The sequence below is a fragment of the Microtus ochrogaster genome (assembly GCF_000317375.1).
Source record: "Microtus ochrogaster isolate Prairie Vole_2 chromosome 14 unlocalized genomic scaffold, MicOch1.0 chr14_random_1, whole genome shotgun sequence".
Lineage (NCBI taxonomy): Eukaryota > Metazoa > Chordata > Mammalia > Rodentia > Cricetidae > Microtus > Microtus ochrogaster.
The window spans coordinates 34,585,092-34,597,772 of record NW_004949096.1 but is presented as its reverse complement, the minus strand read 5'-3'; the positions used below and the strand labels follow the sequence as shown (position 1 = coordinate 34,597,772).

The 12,681-nt window shown below is 38.6% G+C and overlaps 1 protein-coding gene across 1 annotated transcript in view; it reads left to right on the top strand.

Annotated features, from left to right (window-relative positions):
* The window catches only part of Fam227b (family with sequence similarity 227 member B), a 151,739-nt gene that overhangs the window by 17,143 nt on the left and 121,915 nt on the right, over window positions 1-12,681 (top strand). The window contains exons 8-10 of the mRNA XM_013352645.1: window positions 5,824-5,922; window positions 7,346-7,447; window positions 11,328-11,454. Of these exons, the coding sequence (XP_013208099.1) occupies window positions 5,824-5,922; window positions 7,346-7,447; window positions 11,328-11,454 (328 nt within the window). The remainder of the gene's footprint in view (window positions 1-5,823; window positions 5,923-7,345; window positions 7,448-11,327; window positions 11,455-12,681) is intronic.

The window sequence follows — 12,681 nt, the reverse complement described above, 5'->3', positions numbered from 1 at the left end:
AGAAAATTGAAAATACAGGAGTGTGTCTGGTGATCATCAGTGATGGGATAAACTTAGGGTAGTTATTGGTAAAGCTGATCGTTGTCCCCTTTTAAATTCAATTTCTATTTTTCATGTTTTAAGAAATTATTTATTTATATTTATTTATTTTACATAGCAACCACAGTTTTCCCTCCTTCCTCTCCTCCTGCTCCCTTCCCCACCTCTGTTCTATACTGCCCCATCCACTCTTCCTCCATCTCCATTCAGAAGGGGTAAGGCCTCCCATGGGAGTCAACAAAGCATGGCTTATCAACTAGAGGCCAGACCAAGCCCTTCCCCTTGCATCAAGGCTGGGCAAGGTATCCCACCAAAGAGCCAGCTCATGAATCAGAGATAGCTTCTAGTCCTAATGCTAGGGGCCCTAGTAAAGAGCAAGCTACAGAACTGTCACCCAGATGCAGAGGGCCTAGGTCGGGCCCATGCCGGCTCCCTAACCATGGGTTCAGAGTCCATGAGCTCCCACAAGCTCAGGTCAGCTGTCTCTGTGGGTTTCTCTGTTATGATCTTAACTCCTATTGCTCATATAATCCCTCCCCCATTTCTTTAACTGGTCCCCCTGAGTTTGGCCCAATGTTCGGCTATGGATCTCTCCATTTGTTTCCATCAGTTACTGGATGAAGGCTCTATGACAATTAGGGTGGTCATCAATCTGATTACAGGGGAAGGCCAGTTCAGGCACCCTCTCCAATAATGCTCAGAGTCTTAGCTGAGGTCATCCTTCTGGGTTCCTGGGAGTTGATCTGGCACCAGGTTTCTCCTAACCCCATATTGGCACCCTCTATCAAGATATCTCTTTCACTACTCTCCCCCACTGTTCCACCCCCAACTTGGACATCTTGATCTCTCATGTTCCCTTTCCCCATCCCCTACCCTCAATCCACCTGCCCCCAGGTCACCTGGCACATCTCATCTATTTCCTCTTCCTGTGAAGATCCATTCATGTATCTTAGGGTCCTCCTTGTTACCTAGCTTCTTTAGGGCAGAGGACTGTAAGCCTAGTCATCCTTAGCTTTACATCTAATATCCACTTATGAGTGAGTAATTTCTATGTTTATCTTTCTGTGTCTGAGTGCCTCACTCAGGATGACTTTTGCTACTTCCATTCATTTGCCTGCAAATTTCATGATATCATTGGGTTTTTCCCCCCACTGAGTAATACTCCTTTTGTAGATGTAACACCTTTTTTTATCCATTATTCATTTGAGGGACAACTAGGTTGTTGCCAAGTTCTGGGTATTATGAATAATGCTGCTATGAACACAGTTGAGCAAGTGGCCTTGTGGTATGATTGAGTATCCTTTGGGTATATGCCCAAGAGCGGTATCACTCAATCTTGAGGTATACTGATTCCCAAATTTTTGAGAAACCGCCATACTGATTTCCAGAATAGCTGTACAAGTTTGCACTCCCACCAGCAGTGGAGTAGTGTTCCCTTTACTCTACATCCTCTCCAACATAGGCTGTCATTATCGTTTTTGATCTTAGTCATATTGTTTTGATATGCATTTCCCTGATGACTAAGGATGTTGAACAGTTATTTAAGTGTATCTCAGCCATTCAAGATTCTTTTGTTGAGAATTCTGTTAAAATCTGTACCCCATTTTAATGGGATTATTTGGTATTTTGATGTCTAGTTTCTTGAGTTCTTTATATATTTTGGATATCAGTTCACTGTCAGTTGTGGGGTTGGTGAAGATCTTTTCCCATTCTGTAGGCTGCTGTTTTGTCTTATTGAGTGTCCTTTGCCTTACAGAAGCTTTTCAGTTTCAGGTGGTTCTTTTTATTAATTGTTCATCTCAGTGTCTGTGCTTCTTGTATAATATTCAGGAAATAATCTTCTGTGCCAATCAATTCAAAGCTACTTCCCAATTTTCTTTTCTATCAGGTTCAATGAAACTGGATTCATGTTGAGGTCTTTGATCCACTTGGACTTAAGTTTTGTGCAGGGTGATAAATATGGATCTATTAGGATGCTTGTACATGCCACCATCTAGTTATGCCAGCACTATTTGTTGAAGATGCTTTCCTTTTTCCATTGTATATTTTTGGCTACTTTGTGAAAAACTAGGTGTTCATAGGTATGTGGATTTATATCAGGGTCATCAATTTGATTCCACTTATCCACATGTCTGTTTTTATGCAAATACAAAGCTGTTTTTATTTCTATGGCTTTATAGTAGAGCTTGAAGTCATGGATGGTGATATCACCATAAGTTATTTTATTGTACAGGATTGTTTTGGCTGCCCTCAGGTTTTTGTTTTTCCCTGTGAAGTTGAGTAATGTTCTTTCGAGGTCTGTGAAGAATTTTTCTGGAATTTTGATGGCGATTGCATTGTTGCTTTGAATCTGTAGATTACTTTTGGTAAATTTGCCATTTTTTACTCTTTTAATCCTACCTATCCAAGAGCATGGGAAAATTTTCCATTTTCTGATGTCTTCTTCAATTTCTTTCTTCAAAGATTTAAAGTTCTTGTCATACAGGTCCTTCACTTCTTTGGTTAGAGTTACCCCAAGATATTTTATATTATTTGTGGTTATTGTAAAGGGTGATATTTCTCTGATTTTTTTCTCAGCCCATTTATCATCTGCATATAGGAGTACTACTGATTTTTTTGAGTTTATCTTGTATCCTGCTACATTACTGAAGGGTTTTATCAGCTGTAGGAGTTCCTGGTAGAATTTTTGGGGTCACTTATATATACTATCATATTATCTGCAAATAGTGAAAGTTTGACTTCTTCCTTTCCAATTTGTATCTCCTTGATTTCCTTTTGTTGCCTTATTGCTCTAGCTAGAATTTTGAGTACTATATTGAGTAGATAAGGAGAGTATGGGAAAACCTTGCTTGTCCCTGATTTTAGTGGAATTGCTTTGAGTTTCTATCTGTTTATTTGATGTTGGTGGTAGGCTTGCTGTATGTTGCCTTTATTGTACTTAGGCCTTCCTTGTATCCCTGTTTTCTCCAGACCTTTGTCATTAAGGGATGTTGGATTTTGTCAAAGGTTTTTTCAGCATCTAATGAGATGATAGTGTGTTTTGTTTCTTTCGGATTGTTTATATTGTGGATTACATTGACAAATTTTTGTATGTTGAAATAGCTCTGCACCTCTGGGATGAAGTCTACTTGATCATGATGGAAGATTTTTTTTGATGTGTTCTTGGATTCAGTTTCTCAGTATTTTATTGAGTATGTTTACATCAATGTTCATGAGGTAAATTGGTCTGCAATTCTCTATCTTTTTTGCATCTTTCCTTGGTTTGGGTATCAGGTAACTGTGGCCTCATAAGAAGAATTTGGCAGTATTCTTTCTGTTTCTATTGTGCAGAACAATTTGAGGAGTATTGATATTAGCCCTTCCTTGAAATTGTGATAGAATTCTGCACTGAAACCATCTGGTGCTGGGTTATTTTTGTTTGGAAGACTTTTAATGATTGTTTCTAATTTCTTAGGGGTTAAATTGTTTATATGGTCTTAATTTAATTTTGTTATACTGTACCTATCAAGAAAGTTGTTCATTTCTTTTAGATTTTCCAATTTTATGAAGTACAGGGTTTTGAAATATGACCTAATGATTCTCTGTATTTCCTTGGGGTTTGTTACTATGTCCCCCTTTTCATTTCTGATTTTGTTAATTTGGATATTCTCTCTCTACCTTTGGTTAATTTGGATAAGGGTTTGTCTATCGTGTTGATCTTTCTCGAAGAACCAACTCTTTGTTTCACTGATTCTTTGTATTCTTTGTTTCAATTTTATTGCTTTCAGCCCTGAGTTTAATTATTCCCTGCCTTCTACTCCTCCTGGGTGAGTTTACTTCTTTTTGTTATAGAGCTTTCTTGTGCAGGATTTCTCCAAATTCTTCCTGTAGGCACTCAATGCTATGAACTTTCCTCTTAGCACTCTTTTCCTAATGTCCCATAAGTTGGAGTATGTTGTGCATTCATTTTCATTGAATTCTGAAGTTCTTTAATTTTTTTGTTTCCTCCTTGTTCTGCCTGGCCCTACTGTTAGGGGCCCCTCAGATAGTTCAAGCTTCACCACTGCCTCCCACATACAGAGGGCCTGATTCGGTCCCATGGAGTCTCTACAGCTGTTGGTCTAGAGTTCATGAGTTTCCATGAGCTTGGTTCAGCTCTCTCTATAGATTTCTCCATCATGATTTTGACCTCCCTTGCTCACATATTCCCTCCTCTCTCTCTTAAACTGGATTCCTGGAGCTCAGTGTGTTGCTTGGTTGTGGATCTCTGCATCTGGTTCCCTCAGTCATTGGATGAAGGTTCTATGATGACAGTTGGGGTATTTACCAATCTGGTTACAGAAGAAGGCCAGTTTGGGTACCCTCTCCACTATTGCAAGGAGTCTTAGCTGGGGTCATCCTTGTGGATTCTTGGGAATTTTTCTGCCACTGGGTTTCTCCCTAACCTCATAGTAGCTCTCTCTATCAAGATATCTCTTCCATTGCTCTCCCTTTCCATCCCAACCCTCCTCAATCACCCAATTCCCTCATGTTCTCATCCCCTTTCCCTCCCTTTACCACCCTCCTCACCCCTACTTTACCCAGGAGATCTCATCTAATTCCCCTTCCTAGGGTGATCCATGCATCTCTCTCAGGGGCCTCTTTGTTTCCTAGCTTCTCTGGAGCTGCAGATTGTTTTCTGGTTATCTTTTGCTTTACATCTAATGTCCATATATGAGTAAGTACATACCATATTCTGTTGATGATGCTTGTGTCTGTAGTTCCTGTTTGCTTACCCAGATTTTCCATTAGAATTCCAACTAAATTCCCTCAGTTTGTGTTTTCCTTCTCTCTCTCTCTCTTTCTTCCTTCCTTCCTTCCTTCTTTCCTTCCTTTCTTTCTTTCTTTCTTTCTTTCTTTCTTTCTTTCTTCTGTCCTTCCTTTTTTCTTTCTTTTTTCCTTCCATTTATTTATTTGTTCGTTTATTTATTTAATTATTTATTTCTTATATTGCCCTGGCTATTGTTGATTGTGTTCTTACACTGGAGTTTAAACATCAGGGTTTGGGATGATTAGGTCTAGGTTCTGATTTCTGAATTTGTGTTTGTTGGATATATGTTTTCTTCCTTGATTTCTGGTTCCTCTTTGGTTGTCTGGTCTTTTTTTCCTGGATTTCTGGTGACCGTTGTGACATCTGATCTATTAGGGAGGCATCCAAGTAAGGAGGTGGTCTTCGGGTGGTTAGCTCTGCCTTTGGGGGGGCGGGAGGCTCTGTTCTTCTCCTATGTGTAGTTTTTGATATAACTTGTGACCAGTATGACTAATAACTTAAAATTTTTATTCACTTTCCTTTAACACATATACATACAAATATAAAACTAATATGTAAAAATTAAAAATAGTTATGTTTGGAATAAAATTACAAATATATATTTTATGAATCTATTTTATATAAACATGTATTTATAAATCTGGAAATACTATTATAGTTTTTTCTGATGAAAATTTAATGTTCGAATCAAGATATACTATAAGTACAAAATACATTCCATCATTTTCAAATCCTTAGCCCTAAAGATGCAAAATATTTTATTAATACTTTATCCATTATATGTTGATAGGACAACATTCTAAGTATATTTGGTTAAATAAAGTATGTCATCAAGCTTAATTTCACTCATGGTTTTTAATGTAACTTCTAGGAGAGTTAATATCATTCATTCATGAATATTGTAAGTATCTGTCAGGGCATTCTGTTACCATATTCTGTATAAAGCATATTTACATAACTATATTTAGTAACATGTTTTGATTTGTTATCCATAGGAAAAGATATTTAAAGTCTGGAAGACCTATTTTCTCTCAGACAGCTCCATTGCTCTCTTGCATGACTCTTTTTGGTGGTGGTTTCTCAATAAATTCAAGGTAAATGACATTTTAAAATTCTGTAAAAACATTGATTTGTAGCATAATTATTTTTCAGTAGAAGTAATATTAATACAAAAGTTTTTTACAAGGATAACTTTTTGAGCATTCCACAGACTAAAATCCCATTTAAACTTTCTTCTTTCAGAAGAATTAAAATTCCAATAAGGATTTCAACAAACTGGGTTTCTCGTCTGTCAGGAAAGATAAGGGAGAGCCAGTATGGTAGCAAATAATAAAGTTATATCTTTGCATGTTATTATATGCTGGTAAATGAACAGAAAGTATATTGAAAATCAGTAACAGTGAGGATTTAGAAGAGAGACTGACAGAGAGCCTTTGGTTGATTCAGAAAAGTGAGAATTTGAATCTGGGAAAAAAAAATGAGAAGAAAGTGAAATGGCTAGCACCAGAGGCACTGTTCGACCAGAATTTCAGTAAGAATAAATACCCAAAAGTCGCCTAAAAATTTGGCTCCCCAAAATGATGCAAAAAATTTGAAGGTGGCCCACTCTGTGACTCCCCAAACCACAGTCATCTGAGTGCACATGGCAGTGCAAGCCCTTCACCAGTATCACTACCCCACTTCCAGGACCAGAGTTCACATCAGAGGACTGACACAGTACACAGGTGCACAGCCCATGCCCATCTAACCCTGCCCTGTGACTCCAAACACAGCTAAGTACCATGTGCACAGCATGTGTTCCACAAAACCCCCTAGCTGACCTGGACCACTTCTGAAGCCCCCATTACATATCAGCATTGTGTCCCCAAGACCGAACCTCAAGCATGACCCAGCAATTTCAAAGATCAGCTCAGTTTAGGTAACAACTGATAGAAATCCAAATGCACACTTGACAGAGGTGGGTCAGATATTCAAACTATACAGCCAGCAACACTGCTGTATCTGTACAGTTTCAACACAAACAACATGAAAAGCCAAAACAATGCCGCTTCAAAAAATTAGTACCCCCCACAGTAATGTTCCCTGAGGAAAACAACTTAGATGACACACAAGATAATGAACTCAAAATAGCAATTTTAGATATGTTCAAGGAGCTCAAGGAGCATATGAATAAATGCCAGAACGATGATTTAGAAAACACAAGCAAAGAGTTGAGTATGTATATATGTACGTATGTATGTATGACTGTCATCTAAGAAGGTAGGCTATAGCCCCATCCAATATAATGCAAAGAAATGACAGAGCTACCATTTGAACTCCACTGTGATGCCAAAACCAATGGCTCTTTCATTATACTGGTCGAACTACCCTTTAATAAAAGACTATATTCTTATATAACATATATACAGATGTATGTATGTATATGGATACTGTATTATATGTAATAGTATTGTACACAGAATTTCCTAATATAAATTGTAATGTTGACCCTAATTGCATACATGCATCTCCTTTAAGCCTGACAGAAGAGATCAAGATTTCTTGTTTGACAGAATCTCAGAAAGTTATGTAACACTTTTCATGAGAATACCACATAGAAAAAAGGATGCATTCTTTCAGGTACATGTAAAAACTTAACAGTTGTAATAATTATCTTCACAGTGTATGAAAAATGTATTTTGTTTAAATATATATTTTGGTTACCTTTCAACCAAAAATTCTCTGATGTAAAAAATAGAAATATTTTAAAGTTATGTTTTACCACCATGACCACTACCCAGAATATTGTGTTCTCTGGACTCATAGTCTTAGAGTCGCTGTAGTTCTATAGTCGTGTGGGTTGGAAACTGGTGACTGCTATGTAGATATATTCTTGCTTTTGTTCTATTTACATATAAAAATATCATTTTCTTTTACTCTATAATAAATCTTTTACTCCATTTAAGTGAAACTGGCTAGTTTATATTATACTTACTGAATAAGCTATGAACTAAATATTTATTTTCATTTCTGTTAATTAATAAGTAAATTAATCAAAATAATATTTTGGTAAAGAGAGAAAATATATGGAATTCTTCTAATGTTTTACATATTAATAATACTTCAAAACACAAGCAATATTCAAGTATCTGTTGCTTTAGCAATCTGTAAATCAGAAGTGTAAAACATTTTGGATATAAATGTTTCACATTGTTTAACATAACATAATATACCATTAATGAAAGTATAATTCTAAATGTAAGGATTTATCAGATACTTGCATTCTATCTTGGTTTATCTTACACTTCCATAAAGTGTGGTCAGGAAGACTGCAGTGAACTGGGAATTGGGTCTGAAAGACATGTCCGCTATGGGCAGCACTGTCGCATTGGCTGCTGTCCTGGAGTCCATGGAACGGAGAAAGCAAGCTGAACACGAGTATGCATCTCCCTTGCTTCCTGACTGTGGGTGCCATGTGGCCAGGTCCCTCAAGCTCCTGCTGCCACGGCTTCCTTGCTGTAACAGACTGCACCCTGGAACTATGGGCAGGAATAGCTTACTCTCCTTCAGGCTGCCTTATCACGGACACAGGAAAAAGAAACTAAAACAATCTTTTTGTAATCACCAGTAGGTGGCTCAGTTACACATGTATATATACACACACACACACACACACACACACAGACACACACACACAGACACACACACACACACTTGAGAAGTCCCTCTTAGACAACCTGTTTAACATTTTAATTTTAACTATTAATAGAACTTTTGTGCCACTGACAATATGTAACCATTTGGGTAATGAAGATATTCAGAACTCCCTTAATAAAATTAGATACACCAATATATCACAAAATTCATTCCCTCACACATCCTTCCTGCCATCACCACCCCAGTCAAGGATGCCCTAAAAGGACTGTAATCCAGCAAATCTGAGCACTATTTGATTAACATAGCCCTGTTTCCTATGAGCTGTTACAAATTATAATAACAATTTTAAAGCAATAAAAATTCATTTCTTAGTTTTAGAGGCCAGAAATCCACGATGAATAGAATATAAATCTAAAATGAAGGTATCATCAATGCTGTTTTCTTTAGACACCCCAGGAGGAATGCATCTTCTATTTCTTTTGTCCCTGGTGTCAGGACCTGACAACTTTCTTTGACCTATGGTGCCATCACTGCTCTCTCCCTTCTGCTGTCACATTGCCTTCTCCTCTTCTGGAGTCAGTCTGCTCAGTTTCCCTCATAATGCTATGTGAAACTACTGTTAGAATCTACAAGATAATATAGAGTACTCTAATCTGCCCCATGACTTCAGCTTCCTTCGTCCTAACTGACATTTACAGGTACAAGGATTTAGAACACGTGCAGTTTGGGGTTCATTAGTTGGTGCACTACAGTGGCCATTATGGACTTCTCTAATGCTAGAACTTTAATCAAATGGGGGTCTTAGTTCATGATTGTCAATATTTATCTGAATTCAGAGAACCACAATAGAGATATCTTGTGTCTTTAATATAAAAAGATGGCCTCTCTCAGTGTTTACCCCTCAAGAAAGATGTAATAGCTGGAGTATCTGAAAGCTAGGCTGTCACGTAGGAGCATGGCTTGAGAGGGGCTGGCCAATGGACCATCTGGAATAGGATGTAGAGGCAGCAGTGCTGGTTGACAAGGTACAAAACCGTGGTATTATCTTCAGATGGCCCAGCTCAGAACCCCAGCTGCAGGGAAAATGTACAGTAGCTAATACTGCTCCGTGCTAGCTAGGTCAGACCAAATCAGCTTTAAGACTTTCACTCCAGGAAAGAGGGAGTAGGTTGCTGTTACCGTTCCTCCTGAGAAACCTTTCAACTTTAAGGGTGTCTAAGCCTCTGTTATATTCTTGCATCTTTTAAAAAATGTATTTATCCTTACTGGCTTGTTTCCACATGTGTGTGTAAGGATGTGGATACACATGGGGCTTGGAGAAGAGAGAGAATATCTTTTGGAAACCAGTTCCCCTCCTACCAGGAGTTCCAAGGATCAAATTGAGGTTGCCAGGCTTTTGCCCACGGACATACTAGTATGTCTCTAGTCAGATATTCTTGGATATTCTAAGACACGTAGAACAGACTTCATTCTGGGTAAAATGGCCCTTCCCTGGAAATGCAAGAGAAGGCACAGGGAAGGAATAACCAGGAGAGGAAAGCTACATATCCTGTGCCTGCCAGGACCAGGTGGAGCTGCTGGGCTCAGTAGATCCTGCTCTTTTCCTGAAGAGCGTACTCTTGTTTGCTCCAGTTAAACTCTTGGCTGGTTTGTTGCCATGTCCCTTCTGAATTCTTCCAGAGCATAAGAACCAAGCGTGCTGCTGGGGGGTGAGACCAGAGGAAAATGGAGACCTCCCTGTGACTTTGGGATATTGGTAGTGTTGTAATTTTGTTGCTATCTCATTTTAGTTTTAATAATTAATACTGGTTATAACATATAAACTAACACGACCATGTAACAAATATCTTAAAATATACTTTTCATTGTGATCACTATCTAGATTATTTTTCAGAAAATAACCATAGCAAATTAAATGAAATCAATAGCTAATCAAGCCAATTACCCATGACTGTAGTGGTCATAGACCCTGACCCTACTACTGCCATCTTCCTAAATCAATATAATTTCTAACTGTATTCTATATATACCTATACCCACAGAGAAGTGTAGCTCTCACTGCTCGTCGAATTGGTTTCTTTTAGCAGCAAGCAGAGACCATTACAGAGATATAAAATTGATCAAAACCAGAGAATAAGTGGCCATGTGGTATCTACCCCTAATCGGTACATCTACAATGTAACCCCTACACCCAGGAGATTGTAAAAGCCAGAGGACCGGGATACTTGCTATGAGACAGTGTCCTCTGACATGACAGGGAAGGGGAAAGGATATGGCTTCCTAAACATGGCCTGCATATTAAGAATACGAGTAGACATGCCAGTGTGGACAGGGAAATTTTTGCAAGAGTTTACCCCTAGCTCAAGAGCTACAAGCAATCATGAGCTGCTGAGAGATGCAGAGCCAGTTTTCTTCAAGGATGAGGCCCCTGGTAGGCTTTCCAATCCCGAGTGGCTAGTCCGAACACATGTGTAGAGGAACAGCACTAAACTGACTCAAGGTGATGTATGTGTTTGAGAGGGAGTAGAAAGGGACACAGGAGGAGCTGGAGGGGAAGCATGGAAATTATGCAAATGTAGTTCTCTGGTAAGAATCTAGAACAAAATGTTGAAATTTACATTTAATAAAAGAATAGCTAGTCAAACTCTGCCTTTATTCAGGAGTACTTACAAAACACTATAGGTAGACTCATTTTTTAGCTGGTTTTTTTTTTTTTTTGCTTGTGTCCCTCAATTAGAGTTAAAATAGCTAAAGGAAAGCTGTAAAGGGGGCACACGTATTCCACAAACTAATCATTTCTTTGCTATTATTATGTATTATACATGAACTATGACAGTCACCTAACATGGCTTCTTTCCGGCAGGTGTATCCCGATTGTTTGGCACAGGCTATCTATGCAGCATTCCAGGAATCATTTCCAGAATCCAGTGACCTCTTCAATAGTGAGTTTAAAGAAGAGCTAGGAAACACGATTTTTCTTTGGTTGTCAGGTATGAGTATGTCATTTAAGTATTGATTATTTGGTTCTAATTATTTTTAGATTGAAGTATTCTGCTCCAATCAAAATATTGATGACTTATAAAACAGGCCATACCAATGTCTGCTTTAAAGTGATCATTACTCTGAAATTTTCATTATCAAAGTTAATTACTTATTGGCATTATAATTCAGCCAAATCTTTTGTTTGTTTGGGATAAAGTCTGTACCTAGCCTTGGCATTCCAGAAACTCACCCTGTAGAACAAACTAGCCTACAACTCACAGAGATATGCCTGCCCCTGCCTCCTGAGTGTTGGAATTAAAGGTGTGCACCACCACCTGGCAAGTCAGATAAATTTAAGTGGTGAAATTATTATTGAAAACAGAATTTCTTCAAAACTGACATTGATATGTGTATGTGCGTACGTGTGTGTGTGTGTGTTTGCAGTGTAGTCTGCATACCAAGATAAATACGTCAAGCTGCTATGAAGAGCAGAAGTTATCCGGCATATCCACTATTGACAAAGTTGTGTCAATACCCAAATTTGAATGTTGAATCCCTAACCCTATAACACCTTTTAATGTGACTGTATTTGAAAATAGGTCTTTTAAAGAAGAAATTAAGATTTAACATGTTTGGTCATGTAGTTGATCACTAAACCAATAGGATGAGCATTCTCATGAGAAGATGAAGAAAGGAAGGATGTAAGCGAGATTGGAGGGAAGGAAATACTAGTGTCTTGAACAACACAAAATAGCTCAGTATTCTAGCCATGAACAAAAGTAGCCTGAGGGAAGACTCAGGAGTTCCATTAGAACCTGCAGTAAAAGGTAGAGAGGAGGAGGAAGAGGAGGAGGAGGAAGCAGCAGCACATGGAGAGGTCAGCATATGTAAAAGATACAGAGAACTAAGAACCAGTGAAAGAGTAGAAAACATCAGAATCAGGAGGTGGCAAGTACTCCTGCGGTCCCCAGTGGCCTGATTTGCCATGGACTCCAGCAGCCTCTGCTGCCCAGCACCTCGATAGCGGCAGTGCATAGTCAGTGCTCCCTGAGTGCTCTCAACAAAGACCTCGGGAGCTCTTTCACAGACACAGTGGTGACTCTTGCCCCTGAGGTACATGTTGCTGTTGAGGATTTTAGAGAGACTTCTGCTCAGCTGCCATTTCTAGAGTTACTATTGTGCTGCCTTAGGACCACCACCTCCCCAAACCCATACACCCTAGAAACTGAGATGCT